Source organism: Phocoena sinus, chromosome 15 (genome assembly GCF_008692025.1).
Source record: "Phocoena sinus isolate mPhoSin1 chromosome 15, mPhoSin1.pri, whole genome shotgun sequence".
NCBI lineage: Eukaryota > Metazoa > Chordata > Mammalia > Artiodactyla > Phocoenidae > Phocoena > Phocoena sinus.
In genome coordinates, this window is record NC_045777.1 from 83,752,936 (window position 1) to 83,768,027 (window position 15,092).

Consider the following 15,092-nt stretch of genomic DNA (forward strand, 5'->3'; position numbering starts at 1 on the left):
GCTGGTCTAGGACGTCACGCAGCCTCCTCTGGCCCCCCTCCACGAGCACCTCCCCAGGCGCCTCGCCTCCGACCCCTCGGGCCGCGGCGCTCCGGAGAGTCCCCAACACCCGAATGCAGCGAGGCCGAACCCGACCGTTCAGAGGAAGCTCCGACTGCCTTGTGCAGAGCCTGGGAAGGCTTTCTGGAGGAGGTGGCCTTTGCGCTGGGACTCGAGGACTCAGCAGGTGTCGTCCAGAGAGACCCTCCCTTCCCACCCAGGGGGAAGCTCCAGAGGAGAAGGGGCTAGAGAAGGAGGCCTTGAATGCCGTTGTCAGCCGCTCAAGCTGCACTCCCGAACAGTGAGGAGCCGCGGGAGGGTATAAGGATTTAAGGGGAGGTGGAGGGACCCCGAAGGTTTTGGTACACCAGGGGAGGGGTGATGCTGGGAGGGGCACAGCAAAGGATGTTGGGATGGGACAAGTGGCCAGATTCTAAAACACAGGAAGTCAAGTTAATGAGACCTGGTGAGTGAGTGGAAATGAGGAGGGGGTGGCCAGGTTGGGGCAAGTCCCAGGTGAGGGCAGTGGGGGGAACAGAGGGCCTCCCCGGGATGGGCGTGTCCTACTGGGAGAGGGGAGGGGAGGAGCAGCTAAGGGGAAGAGACGGAGATAAGGGGAAAGGGGGCCTGGACCCCTCCTCCAGCTCTGGGCCTGCCACAAAGCAGGAGCAGGCCCCAGGGCCCCCACTGCATTGTCATTTCTTGCTGAACCGAGTCCTAACTTCAGGCTGGAAAGGGTGAGAATCTGAGTTCTGAGGACCAAAGGATAGATGCCGGGGAGCCAGCCCAGGGCATCCTGGGAGGGGTCTCTCAGGGACAGCCTCAAAGTGGCAGGGCGCTGGGGGCAGGGGGGTTGGCACAAGGAGGCGGCCACCACCCAGACAGGCTGGAACCGCAGAGGCAGGAAACCCTGGGGACTTTGCCTCCGCCTCCGTCTTTGCGGGGAACATCCTCCATGATCCTGCCTGCGTGTTTCCCGCAGCCCGTCACAGGGAGGCCCCTGCAGACCTGACGGTCAGTCTCTGTCCTCTATCCAGGCCATGCTGCCCAACACACTTCAGCCCTGCATGCCTGGCCCCAGGGAGGCCACCACTCTGGGGTGACCTCTCATGGCTTTATGTCTCCCCTGCAGCAGCAGGAAGCCTGAGCCGGTGCTCATTCGGTGTCCTCCCCGTGCCTGACCTCAGCCCTGCCAGGGGGAGAAGTGTCTGAAAGTCCTCACGGTGAGCACAGCTCCCTGTCATCCACAGGGCCACAGCCGTCCCATCATGATCGAGCCATTTCTGGTTGTTTGGTACCAGCTGTGATGGCCCTGAGGCTGTGAAGACCGTCCACGTTGCCGTGGGCACTGGAGACACGACCATGGAGCCGATGCTCCTGCTGGAATCCAGACACAGCCAGCAGTGCACTCGCTGCCTTGGGGCCAGGTACCCCCCCCCCCCCCCCCCCCCCAGCACAGTGAAGGCACCAAAGGGGCCGGCAGCTGGTGCATCTGGCCAGATGACCCATGGCAGTATAGGGTGGGCCAGGCTGGTCCTGCTGAAGTGTCTGCCCCAGCAAGAGGGTGCTACCAAAGGCAGGTCACACCAGGGCAGTGTTTCTCAACTGGGGGCGATTTTGCCCCACAGAGGACATTTGGCATTGTCTGGAGACAGTTTTGGTTGTCACAAAATGACAAGTGGGAGGAGGGCGTGCTACTGGCATCTAGTGAGCAGAGGCCAGGGATGCTGCCAACTACAACATGCGGGACAGCCCCCAGCAACAGAGAAACACGGGGCCCCAAACGTCGATAGTGCCATGGTCAAGGAACCTCTCTAGGGAGAAAGAGACCTTCCCTAGAGAAAACCAATTTAACGGAGCACATACGAGATGCCTGGCACTTCCCCCTACACAGTGTCATAGAATTTTCCAAGGAGCTTTGTATGATGGTGGCGCTTATCATTAAAGCAGAGGAGGGTGAAGGAGGTGCTCACACCCTATCCCCCAGGTTCTCAACTAATCTCTCTCTGCTTTGCCATTGGCAGAGTCCACTTACATGCTTTCCTACCAAGAACCCCACGGGAACACGTAGAAATGACCAACCCCATTTTTATGGATAAAGTGTAGAGGTTAGTGAAACTGCTCAAGGTCACACAGCCAGTGAGTGGACTGGGGGTTCGCTAGGTCTGCTGGGATTCAAAGCACAGCTTCCTCCACCACCTCAGCTGTGTGGTGGAGGCGTACTAGCAGAGCACAAAGCTGACTTTGCTTTCCTGTTCCCTCCTATCCACGTCACGCTTTCCAAACTACCTGGCCTGCCCTAATTAGAAAGTCATTTTATCACTTCATCAGACTGGAATCCCTTTGGGGATAGACCCAAATTAGGCTCTGAGCCACAGGGGTAACGGCTGTCGTAAAGAAAGATAAGACCCTTTACTCACAACATCGCCACTGACCCAAATCTCACCCTCACAGCCATGCTAAGACGATGAGGCCACGCTGAATATTAAGTCCTATTTGATAGCCATTAAATTCAATGTTAAAGAGTGACATGTGGCTAGTGGCTACTGCACTGGATGGCCCAACTTCGTGGTCTCACTGCTCCTTCTCCTTTCTCCCCAAGTCTTCCAGTTGGGCCACTGGGACCACCCCTCAGAGGCCACACGGTGGTTTGGGTGGGTTCCAGCCTCTGTCGAGGGTGCACACACATGAGCACAACACACGCTCACACGTGTATCTTTACCTACCCTTTGCTGCTGCACCTCTCATTCAAGCCTTGTCTCTCCTCAGTCGGGGGGTCCCAAGGCCAGAGCCCTTCATGGCCCTCTACCGAGGCAGGGTGGGTCACAGCTAGGCACAGTGGGGTACCCAGGGTTGGGTTGTGTGTGGCACCACCCTCGCCTTGGCTGTCCGGGCTCCACCTCTGTGGCTAGATGCCTGGCCCTGATGAACTATCTTCCCACCTCCACAGGGTGCATGCCACACCCCACCGGTCACTGTCTAGGCTCCAGCACCGGAACTTGCTGCCTGCTCCAGGCAGCCTGCCCTGACTGCCCTGTGCTGAGTCCATTCTCAGCTGCCCCTCGGCTGATGCTCAGCTCTCAGAATCACAGAAAACTGTCTGTGATTCCTCCATGCCTTCTCTGAGCTCTCTCGGGAAGGTGCTGCGTGGGGATCATCGCTTCATCCCTGGAACCCAGTACATGGGCACCAGAGTACACCAGTACACCAGAGGGGTGGTGGAGGGGGGGTGGGGAGGTAGCGGGATGGGTGGCTGAAGCCAGGCTGCCAGGGCACCCCTCTCCCTGCAGAGCCCAGCTGGGCACCGCCCCCCCCTCCAGCAGCCTCCCCAATTTTCCTGTCGCCCTTGACGCTTGGACAAGAGGCTGCTGTTTCATCCTCCCCAGCAGCGCCCCGGGGACGGGGACGCTGCGGGGACTGGGCATCCCAGGTGTCCAGGGTTCCCGGTTCCCAGGCTCTAAATCGAGCATGCCCAAGGGGGTGCCTCTCCACCCCGACTCTTCCTGACCCTCTGCCGGCCGCTCGGGGGACGAGCCGCGGACGGGAAAGGCGGGCGTAGGGGCTGTCCCGGGAGGCAGACCGGCTGACCCGGCAGAGGCGGCAGGGACGGAAGCCTGGGCAGCGCCGGAGGGAGATGAGGGACCGAGGGGGCCTCCAGCTGAGTCTGGCGGCTAACAGCCTTAAGACCTGCATGCCAACTTCCCAGGGACAGCCTGGCCGCCCGGCCCCTGGCCCAGCACTGGTGCGGAGGGGCGGGGTGGGGGGCTGCCCATCCATCACCTCCCCAGGGAGCCCTCAGCGCCAGCGCATCATCTGCTCTGCAAATTTGGCTCTAGAAATCACTTTTTTTCTCTCCGGATTTTCCCAGCAAGGGGCAGGCCCCTAACTCACCCCAGGCGCTCATGGTGGCCTCTTTTGGTGGCCTTCTGTACTCTGCTGCAGAGCGGAGACGCTGCGCCCGGGCTTGGGGAGTGGGGGTGGCCAGCCCGGTCCCTGACATTGGCCAGGCCCAGAGGGAGGGGCAGGCTGCGGGGTGAATGGCAGCGAGGGGAGGGGGCGGGCTGAGCCCAGGAAGGGGGAGGGGCGGGGATGGGGGAGCGTCACAGGCCCTGGAGGCAGGGGGTGGAGAGCCAGCCCCGCAGGACCCGTGCAGGGAACACATCATTCAGGCCCACGGGGGCCTAATCAAAGCTGTGCGGTGCAGGGCAGGATGGGGGTGGAGGTGGGGGGCCGGTTTCAGGAGATTCCCAGGTGTGGACCTACTGGGAGATTTTTTTTTTTCCTGAAGGAGGAATTTAGAAGGTCCAAAGCTGAGCAGAAAGTGCACAGCTAACTGGTTCATGTTCTTGTGACTGCTATTCATTTGCTGTGTGACTTGGGCCAGTCCCTTAACCTCTCTGAGCCTCAGTCTACCTCTGTGGAATGGGGACAATAATAGTGCTGGTGGGATTCAGTGAGAGAGTGTTTGTCTAGGGACCTGGCGAGGTTCTTGGCACGCAGCTGTCATCATCAAGGGCAGAGAGAACAACACTGTTTATAGGATGGGGAGGGGGGCGGTGCCCGGGATGGACACAGCACAGCTCCAGGCTTCCTTGCCTTGACACTGCGCCATTACTCCCTCTCAGTGAAGAACTAGGATTGTTTTGGTGTCGCATTGGAGATTTCTGTGATCTGGGTTTGGGACAGAGCAGGGCAGACTGTGACTTGAGCTCAGGAGGTGGGTCTTCTCTGCAGCCCGTCCCAGCCCAGCAGTTAGCAGCCCTTTCCTTCTCACTCAAAGTGATGCCCTGGTGGCCAGCAAAGGCCAACAGCTGCCCTTCCCAGCAGCCTTCGGGGTCACTGGCCCACCCATATCCTGGAGCTGACGGGGTGTTGGGGTCCAGCTCAGGGGCGGGCCACGCAGCAACAGCAGCAGCAGAGCCCGGGTGGTGGTGGGAGAGTGGACACCCCTGCTTGCCCATCCTGTCCCCCAATTGAGGTACCTGAGGTTCTCCAGGAGGGGCCCACGGGCCTCGAGGGGCAGCACCAGGGTGAGCGCCCACACCAGCTCATCCACCCGCTGCTCAGCCGCGAACTGCTTTAGAGCAGCGAACATCCGCTCCTTGGTCATCGGCTGGTCCCCCAAGATTTCATCCACCTGCGGGAAGGGTCTGATGAGTGGCCACAAGGGTCCCAGGGCAGAACACCAGGGGAATCAGTCACCTCCCTCCCTTTCTCCCCCAGGACAGCTGACATGGCAGTCCCCTCTGGGCCCCCGTGAGAGCTCCTTACCCAGACCATGCCATTTCAGAGCTCACAGTAGCCCAACGAGGTGGGCGGGGCCAGTATCCTTGTTCTGTATCTAAGGAAACTGAGGCTGCTAGGGGTGGGGTGACTTACTCAAGGCCATGGAGTCAGGATTCAAACCCAGAGACAGCCCTTCTACTGAATATCGTAAGGATTAAAGGAATCCATGCAAGGGCTTAAAACACGTGCCAAGCACTCTGTAATTGCTAGTTACTATCATCATAACACCATATCCCCTTCCACCGTACTCTTCCGCCGAGAGATCCCACAGAGAACGTTCTGGCTCCACAAAAAGGCCCTGGGGTGCACGCGTCACCCCAAATTCTGGTTTCCTCAATGCTCCCTCTGGACTTTTGTTTTCTTCACCTTATTGTGTAAACCAGCTGAGGCCAGACAGAGCTCATCTACTCAGAGGAGCCTACCGGACATGGGCAGCAAGAGTGTCCAAAGCCTAAAAATGCGCCTGTCATTTTACCCAATGATCGTGCATCGACGGATGTATCCTTGACGTGTCCTGACAAGTGCACGACGATACATGAGTGAAGAGGTTCACCTCTGCATTGTTTATGATACTGAGACATTGGAAGCAGTATAAATATCTGACATTACAGGCTAAATAATTGTAGCACATCCATTTGGGGGATATTTCCTTGGCTATGCAGCCAAGATGGGAGGAAATCCCCAACCAGGTGAGAGGCAAGGTCCTGGGCCTTATGTTGCAGCCTCGGGCAATTGGAGGCTCTTGCCCAGGGCTTTTGCTCTTGAAGGAATGATGCAGAGATGTGGGGACACGGAGCTTGTTCAGGGCAGTGGCAGAGCCCTGTAGCGCGCCCTGAGCAGACTCATCCTGAAGGGTGTTTAGGACAGCTGTGCTCCAGGTGGCCCATCCCTTCTTGGTCCTAAGCCTAGGTCTCCAGCACTGATTCTGTGAACTCTTCCTCCCACAAATTCCTTTTCTGCCTCAGTTAGCGGGGTCAACTTCTGTTGTTTCACAGCCAAGTTCACTCCATACTCTGCAATATTGGATATCGTTGATTCTAGGGTGAGCACTTTTTTTTTTTTTTTTGCTGTGCGCGGGCCTCTCACTGTTGTGGCCTCTCCCGCTGTGGAGCACAGGCTCCGGACGCACAAGCCCAGCGGCCATGGCTCACGGGCCCAGCCGCTCCGCGGCATGTGGGATCCTCCCGGACCGGGGCACGAACCCGTGTCCCCTGCATCGGCAGGCGGACTCTCAACCACTGTGCCACCAGGGAAGCCCTAGGGTGAGCACTTTTTAAAAAAAAAATTTTAACATCTCTGAAATCAGGTTGTGTCCTATGGCTGGTTGTCATTCCTGTGCATGTGTGAATTTGGTCATAGCTTTCATATTGTTACTTCCATTGAGTCATATACATTGCGAGTACTAAATATGTCCAAATAAGTCTAAAAGCCCTCTTCCACTAACTACAAATTAAGTGACAAGAAGATAAGGAAGCACGTGTCACGGGTCAGTTGGCAGGGATTTTTCTTTCTTCGTGGTAAATAAAACAAGTGCATCTTGCAATTGACAGTGTTTAAGGTTTGATGCAATGTGGTACCATTTGGCCAGAGAGAATGATGCTGTAGGTCTTTATTTAAAAACCATGAAATGGGGAGTGATGGCTAATGGGTGCAGGGCTTCTTTCTGGGGTGATTAAAAAGTTCTAAAATTGTGGTGATAGTTGCACAGCTCTGTGAATATACTAAAAACCATTGAAGTGTACACTTTAAATGAATAAATTGTATGGTATATGAATACATCTCACTAAAGCTGTTATAAAATACATAGAAAATGTTTGTGATAAACAGGTAAGTGAAAAAAACAGGTTATCAAATGGAACACACGGTATTACATTTTTATCATAGATAATTACGCATATGTCTGCACAGGGAATATGCACTAAGGTTTATAGTGATTTTGATTATTTTTATGTCAATGGTTTCCATTTTTTAAACAGTGAGCTTATATGACTTATACAGTCAGGAAAAGGCATACATGTTGTCATTGCTTCTTTTTTTCCCTTTTTTTTTTTACTGTGGTAAAAATGCACATAACATAAAATTTACCACAGTAACCATTTTCATATGTACAATTCAGTGGCATTAAGTACATTCACAGTGTGGTGTAACCATCACCACCTTCTAGTTCCAGGACATTCTCATCACCCCAAATGGAAACGCTGTACCCATTAAGCGGTCACTCCCCATTCCCTACTTCCCCAGGCCTGGGCAGCCACTAATCTATTTTTCTGTTCTATGGATGCTCACAGTGAATATTTCTTATGACTGGAATCATATACTATGTGGGCTTTTGTGCCTGGCACCAATACTTTTTTTTTTTTGCCTCACCGCATGTGGGATCTTAGTTCCCCGACTAGGGATCGAACCTGCACCCCCTGCAGTGGAAGCTCAGCGTCCTAACCACTGGACTGTCAGGGAATTCCCACTAATACTTTAAAAAATGCAGCAGTTAACCATTGTCTGTCCATACTCCAGGAGATCCCTGCCTTGTTAGTCCGGGGTCTGGGGGTGCCTCTGGGTACTGACGTCCTGAGCTAACCCTGAAGCAGGGGTGGGAGGCTGGGCCACTTGGTGAGTCTGGGAGTTTGCCATGCATCTCTCTCAGGACGGTGCAGGTGCAATTTCGGCCAGAAGTGGGGCTGTTCGGTACCCCCTTCCATCCACCTCCAAACTTCTCAACAGACCCAGCATCCCTCCCCTCCACCCTCCATTCTGCTGGGCAAGGCCAACCCACAAGGCCACAGACATTACACTGTACACACACACACACACACACACACACACACCAGAGTCCCCACCCTCTCTTCCTGCCACCTACTTGTCACTCAGCTGTCAGCTTGAAAGTCCCCTCCTTAGGGAGCCTTTCCTGACCACTCCGTTCAAGGGGCCCCCATCACTCTCTCATCTCCCTGTTTATTTCCTCCCTTAATTGATCATCATCTGAAATAACTGTTTATTGATTTGTCCACGTGCTCATCATTTCTTTCCGCACAGGCATGTCAGCAGCTATGAGAGCAGGCTCCCCTCCAGTCCTGTTCACAGCCGTTTCCCCAACCCTCGCTCATCAGAGGGCTACGATCAACAGCGGCAAAATGCACGGATTTCAGTGTCTCCACAGCCTCCTTCCCTTCAGCTCATACAAATGTTCACATCTCTCCCAGTAAATAAAGTCCTCCCTGATCCCACACCCCCACCATCCTCTTCTTTTTCCTGCTCAGAACTGTCTATACTTGCTCTTTCCATATGACTGTCCTTACCTGCCACAGTCCACCCCTTGACTTGCCACAAGTGTTCCCTGACACCGCTCTGGACAAGGACCCCAGATGGTGACGCCTAGATCTTGATCTTCAGCCCAGAGCTTTCTCCTGAACTTCAGAACTGTACATCCAGCTGCTTTCTACGTGGTAGCACAAGGGGATTAAGGAAGGCTTTCCAGAGGTGGTGACACCATAGAGGATGAGCAGGTATTAGCAGGTGGCTTCCAGGGCATCCAGCCAGAGGCCACATTCTGTGCATGCCTGAGTCCCGGCACCTGCACACCAGGTCTCCCTCACCAGGTGTGATGGCCCGAGACATAGACCTGACATCTTACTCCTATCCAGACCCGAGCACAGGGCTTGGTGCATTCAGTGAGCGTTTACAGAACTGAACCAAAGAGCTGGCAAGTGGCCAGCCATTCTCGAGGCGCATTTCCTGCAGCTCCCCCGCCGACCTTTCTTTCCCTGTCAGTGCGTGGGGCAGGCTGCAGTACCAGGCACCCCTCCTCGAGAACCCGCCAGACCGAGGAAGGTTAGTGGCTTTGAAATCAAAGTCAGCTGCAGCCTCGATTCAAAGGAGAACATGGCTAGGGGGAAAGATGTTTTATGTAAGAAAGAGGAAAAAATAGTTCCTCCCTCCTGGGGCCCCTGCCACAGTGCGGTTTTGGTGTCAGCTATTACCGAGATGCTCTCAACCTACATCTAAGCATGATGCGCCATCACGGGACACTAATGGATTTTCTATTAAATATCAGACTCTTCAAGGAGGACAATCTGGGGCAGGAAGAGTGCTGGCGAGAATCTGGGAGCTGATTGTTCAAAACCAATGGCGGATGGTGGGGGGAGGCGCTCCACAGACACTGTTGATCTTCCCTTTTTTGGGATTTGTGGAGCTGCTTGGGGAGCTCTAACCAGAATCTACCACTCTCCATTCCCTCTTGCCAGAAAATGCACCACAGCTGACCTGGGCAGCTGGTCAGATTCCTCCCTCGGTCATGACCCCTGGCCCTGCTTCCTGGCCAAGTGTGCATGTCCACCCTGCCCTTCTGGGGCCTCTGATGGGCCCCCTTCCGACTCTCCAGGGATTGCATGGAGTCTGGGACAGACCTTTGGTTCTACAGCAGGTCATCTGGCATTACAGCAGACTTTACTAGTTGCCATGGTCTGAATGTTTGTGTCCCCCCAAAATTTGTACGGTGAAAACCTAATGCCCCAGGCGATGGTATTAGGAGGTGGGGCCTTTGGGATGTGATTAGGTCATGAGGGTGGAGGTCTCATGAATGGAATTAGTGCCCTTATAAAAGAGCCCCAAAGAGCTCCCTCGCCCCTTTCACCATGTGAGGACAAAACCAGAAGTCTGCAATCCAAAGAGGGCCCTCGCTCAACCATGCTGGCACCCTGTTCTCAAACTTCCAGACTCCAGAGCTGTGAGAGATAGATTCCTGTTTATGAGTCACCCAATCTGTGGTAGTTTTTTACAACAGCTGGAATGGATTCAGGTGCTAGCGCTCACCAATATCTCTAGGTCTCCCCTCCTTCCTGGAACACACAGAGGACTATACTTCCCAGCATCTTTTGGAAGCAGCAGTGTGACTGGTTCTAGCCAATGAGCATTGACGGGAGGTGCAGTGGGTGGATTCCTCCCTTAAGAGTTGAGGCCCAATCTTCTTTTCTTTTTTAATGAATATTTTCTTAATTTTTTAAGTAGTTACCATTAAATTATTAACACATGTATTTAACTAAACAACCAAAAAAAAGAAAATGACCCGAAGTCTGACATTAATCTCTGGCCCCTTCCTAGATAAGAAAAGAAATTTATGACACTTTACTATGGAACACAGCTCGCCTCCACTTATCACCCTATCATATTCCTTGTTAGTATTGCTTAGAATTTTAATTTTGTGAGGCACAATCTTTTATGCTCTCTTCCTCTTCTATGGGAATCTTTGAGCGTCATGTTGAGATGGAGGAGTCTGGAATGCTGGGACCTCATGTAGAGGTCAGCCCTCTGGACACTTAGAGGACTAAAAGTGGGGGTAAAAATAAACTGTGGTGGGTGCAAAGGCATCCATATCTTTGATGTTTGTTGTTTCGGGCGAGCTTATTATGGAGATAGGAAAAAGTCACATCTTTTGAGGAGCTGGACTCTGGTGACCTAGGAAGGCCAGAGCTGAGTCCTGTGTGTATGTGTGAGTGACTGCCTGGACCTGGCTAGGGTCTGGCCTGCTTGGGGGAATGGGGCTGAAAGGCTCGGCTGAGGTCCTGCCCAGACAATGGTTTATGCTGGGGCACATGGTAGAGGTGAGGCTCCTGAGGGGGGTCAGTTTAGAAGGAGGACTGGGCCAAGCTTAGGTGCTGGAAGAGGCCAGGTGGGTGGGGATCTGATACCTGGGCAGTGAGCTGGGAGCCATTTGGGCAATGGCCAAACTCCAGCATGGCTTCCTGGCCCCTTCGCCCCCAAACCCCATGGCCAAACCCTGCCAAGGGTAGGACTGAGCAAATCCACTTCCATGGAGGACAAGGAATGGTATCTGAACACAACTGTCCCAAGTACCAAGCAGATACGAAGTTTCCAGGACATTGGGCTTGGCATCCACATGGGGCCTGAACCCCAGGCAGGGTGAGGGGAGTGTCTAGGCTCCAGACTCTTTCCTGGCTCACTTGTTGTTCAGTTGGAGTTTCAGTCAAATGAGGGCCTTTGGACCACATCTGAAGGCCCTGGAGCGTAGGAGGGCGGATGGCCTGAGGTAGTTGCTGCACTGAGACCTTCCTGCTAGACGTGATCGTACTGGGCAGGCTCTTCCTCATATATGTGTCACATCCCAGGTTTCTCGGGCTTGCCTGGATTGGTCCAGTAAAGGGATATGTTTCCGCAAATCAGGGATTTCTTGGGATTCTGGCCTGAGGCCAACACCATCCTCAGCCTTTCCTTCCCAGCCCCAGGTCCCCACCTCTCCTGGTGGCTACCCCTCACTTCCTGAAGGTGACTCAGGCCTTGGGCTCCTCTTTCGTCTAGAGGCCTTGGCCATTTCAGGCTCCTAACTCTCAGTCCTCAGGGAAGTCCTAACTTTCCACCTGAGAACACTCAGAGCCTGTTTGTGCCAAAGGCTGACAGGCGATGCCTTTGGAGGTTTGGGGGACCCAAACCTGGGCCTCCTGTGGCCAGCCTGCCATCCAGACTGCTGTGCAGGGCCAGATCCCGGTTTTGTGGGGGCTTGAAATAGGTGTGGTTCTTTTATTTATTTATTTATGTTTGGCTGCATTAGGTCTTCGTTGCTGCGCACGGGCTTTTCTCTAGTTGCGGTGAGTGGGGGCTCCTCTTCGTTGCGGTGCGCAGGCTTCTCGTGTGGTGGCTTCTCTTGTTGCAGAGCACGGGCTCTAGGCACACGGGCTTCAGTAGTTGTGGCACAGCGGCTCAGTAGTTGTGGCTCACGGGCTTAGTTGCTCCGCGGCCTGTGGGATCTTCCCGGACCAGGGTTGGAACCCGTGTCTCCTGCATTGGCAGGCGGATTTTTTTTTTTTTTTTTTTTTTTTTTTATGCGTTACGCGGGCCTCTCACTGTTGTGGCCTCTCCCGTTGCGGAGGACAGGCTCCGGACGCGCAGGCTCAGCGGCCATGGCTCACGGGCCCAGCCGCTCCGCGGCACGTGGGATCCTCCCGGACCGGGGCACGAACCCGCGTCCCCTGAATCGGCAGGCGGACTCTCAACCACTGCGCCACCAGGGAAGCCCTGGCAGGCGGACTCTCAACCACTGTGCCACCAGGGAAGCCCAGGTGTGGCTCTTTTAAAAATAACACTATGTACTATGGTCTGAGTGTTTGTGTCCCCCTCCCCAATTTATATATTGAAATTTTAACCCCCAAAGATGGGGCCTTTGGGAGATGTTCAGGTAATGAGGGTAGAGCCCTCATTAAGGGATTAGTGTTCTTATAAAAGAGACCCAAGGGAGATCCCTCGCCCCTTCCACTCTGTGAGGACACAGCAAGAAGGCCACTGTCTGTGACCCAGGAGGTGGGTCGTCACCAGACACCGATCTGCTGGCACTGTGGTCTTGCACTTCCCAGCCTCCAGAACTGTGAGAAATAAATTCCTGTTGTTTATAAGCCACTCACACTCTGACAGTTCATTTTAGCAGCCGCAGTAGACTAAGGCAGTATGTTACTAATACGGGCAATAGAAAGAATGATCCACTACCACACACAACAGGGATGAAAGTCACAGATATAACATGACCATAAGAAGCCCAGCACCAAAGAGTACATGTTATATAATTCCATTTATATGACGTTCACAAACAGGCAAAAGTCATCTATAACGATGGAAGTCAGCGTAGTAGCTACCTCTGGTTGGGGCAGAGAGGGAAAGGATCACATGAGAACCTTCTCATGAAGGAGAAGGTGAAGGAATCATTCTATGCTCTGTATTCTATTACTGTCTTTATGCTATTAATCTACAGGTTGATCAGGGTGGTAGTTACAATGGTGTATGCCTAGGTAAGATTTACTGAGCTGTGCATCCGTATTACCTCAATAAATAAAAAGCAACTCCCACAAATCAAGCCCCTGACGTGCCCCGCCCACAGTGCCCGCCCCCCAGAACAATAGCCCCTAGAGCCCCGCCCCCCAGACCGCCCCGCCTCCTAGGGCCCCGCCCCGTCCTGCCCTGGGCGCCCTACCTTGCGGCTGAACTCCTGGGCTTTGCGCCTGCGCTCTCGGTGCACGGCGTCGGGGCGTTTGCGGCCGGCCAGGCGTAGCAGCTCGCGGCCCAGAGAGAGGCCGCGGCCGGAGCGAGGGGGCCGCGAGGCTGTGGTCAAGGGTGCACAGCCGGATCCCACGCTGGGGCCGCCGTCGGGGCCGGGGAGCACGCCCAGGCTGGGCGGCACGCGCGGGCAGCGCCGGGCCAGGCGCACGAGGCGCTCGCGGCTCAGGCCGCCCACGGCCAGCCCCTCCACCTCCAGGATCTGGTCCCCAGGCCGCAGACCCCCGGTGTGTGCGCTGCTCCCTTCGGCCACCTCCAGGACGAAGCAGGGACCCGAGCCGCCCAGCCGGAAGCCGAAGTCCTCAGGCCAGCCCTGGTTGGTGGCTGGCATGGCAGTGGTGTCCGAGCAGCTGGAGAGGGAGAGAGACAGCACACTGGGCTGCGTGCCGCTCAAAGACTCAAGGCCTGTGCTAGTCCGAGTCTCTACTTCTTCCTCTCTGCCTCCGTGTGGAGGATGAGTTCTTAGGATATTGTCTGAACTCTTTGATCCAGTTGTGCCCGATTCACCAACTTCCATGGGACAATGGGACTTCCCAGTGGTATGAGCTCACAAATTCCTACTGACTTTGGGGGTTATTTGCCCTTTGAATTGCCCTCCTTGAGGAAGCGTGATATGGCTGATTTGGGGGCTCTGGGCTCCTGGCCTTAGGACAGGCTCGGGGTAGGGGAGGTGACTCTGTCCTCCAAAAGCAGATGATTGTGTGGGCTGGAGACGCAAACACATCTTGGGGAGGCGAGGCTGACACGTCATAGGTGAGGCTTAGTTTTCTGGGTAAGAGTCCATAGTTCTGAGAACTTCTTGAAGCTGGCTTAGAAGAACGTCTGAGGGCTGGATTTTGAAGGCCCTGGGCTCGGTACCCCTCAGCCCTCCGAAGGTGTTTGGAGAGCCCTCCACCCACACTATGGGTGTCATCCTCCCACTGGCTCCCTCTCCCAGGAGCTGGCCTCTCCCAGGACACCTGGGGAACACTTCTTAGAACCGTTGGGGGGCAGGGAGGAGGTCCAGGCTTCCAGGAGCATCATGGACTCTGGGAGGAAATGTCCCTGAGTGACATTCAGTGAGAACCTGTGTCACCTGCCACCAGAGTGCACGGTGTGAGAACTCCTCACACTTGGTGGGGGGGGGGGAGCTGCCATACCCCGAGGCTAGCAGGCTCACTCCCGAGCCCACCCCAAGGGACCTGGTCCTCTTCCGCCAGGCAGTGGTGCCACCATGGAGCCTCAGGGACAGTTACTCTGTCACACGGTGGTATCACTGGACTCTTGGGTCTGCTGGGCCCAGGCGGGGTGGGGGCATCCCCGTGTCTTGGATGGGCCTGAGCTCAGTTCTTGTACCACGAGAGAAGCAGTCAGCTCCTCCACGATCAAAGAGGGGCTGGCTGGAAACTGCGCACACCTATTCTGACCAGCGACCTCTGGCAGGGCTGCCTATCAGAGGCCAGAACAGGCAACTCCTAACACATCTACACCCAACCTGGGGAGCCTGCACGACCAAAGAGGCTGCCCGCAAGCGAACCCTGCTGGGCATTTGAGCTGTGTCCAGCCCTCCAGTGCGTCCGCAGCCCTGCAGGTTGACCAAAGCCCTCTCTCACCCGTGCAGAGCTCCCCGTCTGGGTCACTCTCCTCCCTCATCTTCCCCTGGAAACAGGACTCCAGGCTCCCAACAGGGCTTACGAGAGGCAGGCATCCCAGAATATTGGGTCCCCCACCTC

General features: G+C 55.2%; 1 protein-coding gene across 1 annotated transcript in view; it reads right to left on the minus strand.

The window, feature by feature from the left end:
* GRID2IP (Grid2 interacting protein) overlaps nt 1–13,714 on the minus strand; it is a 34,193-nt gene extending 20,479 nt beyond the window's left edge. The window contains exons 1-2 of the mRNA XM_032603918.1: nt 13,298–13,714; nt 5,022–5,176 (exon numbers count right to left, since the gene is read on the minus strand). Of these exons, the coding sequence (XP_032459809.1) occupies nt 5,022–5,176; nt 13,298–13,711 (569 nt within the window). The 5' untranslated portion in view covers nt 13,712–13,714. The remainder of the gene's footprint in view (nt 1–5,021; nt 5,177–13,297) is intronic.
* Nucleotides 13,715–15,092: the final 1,378 nt, after the last annotated feature.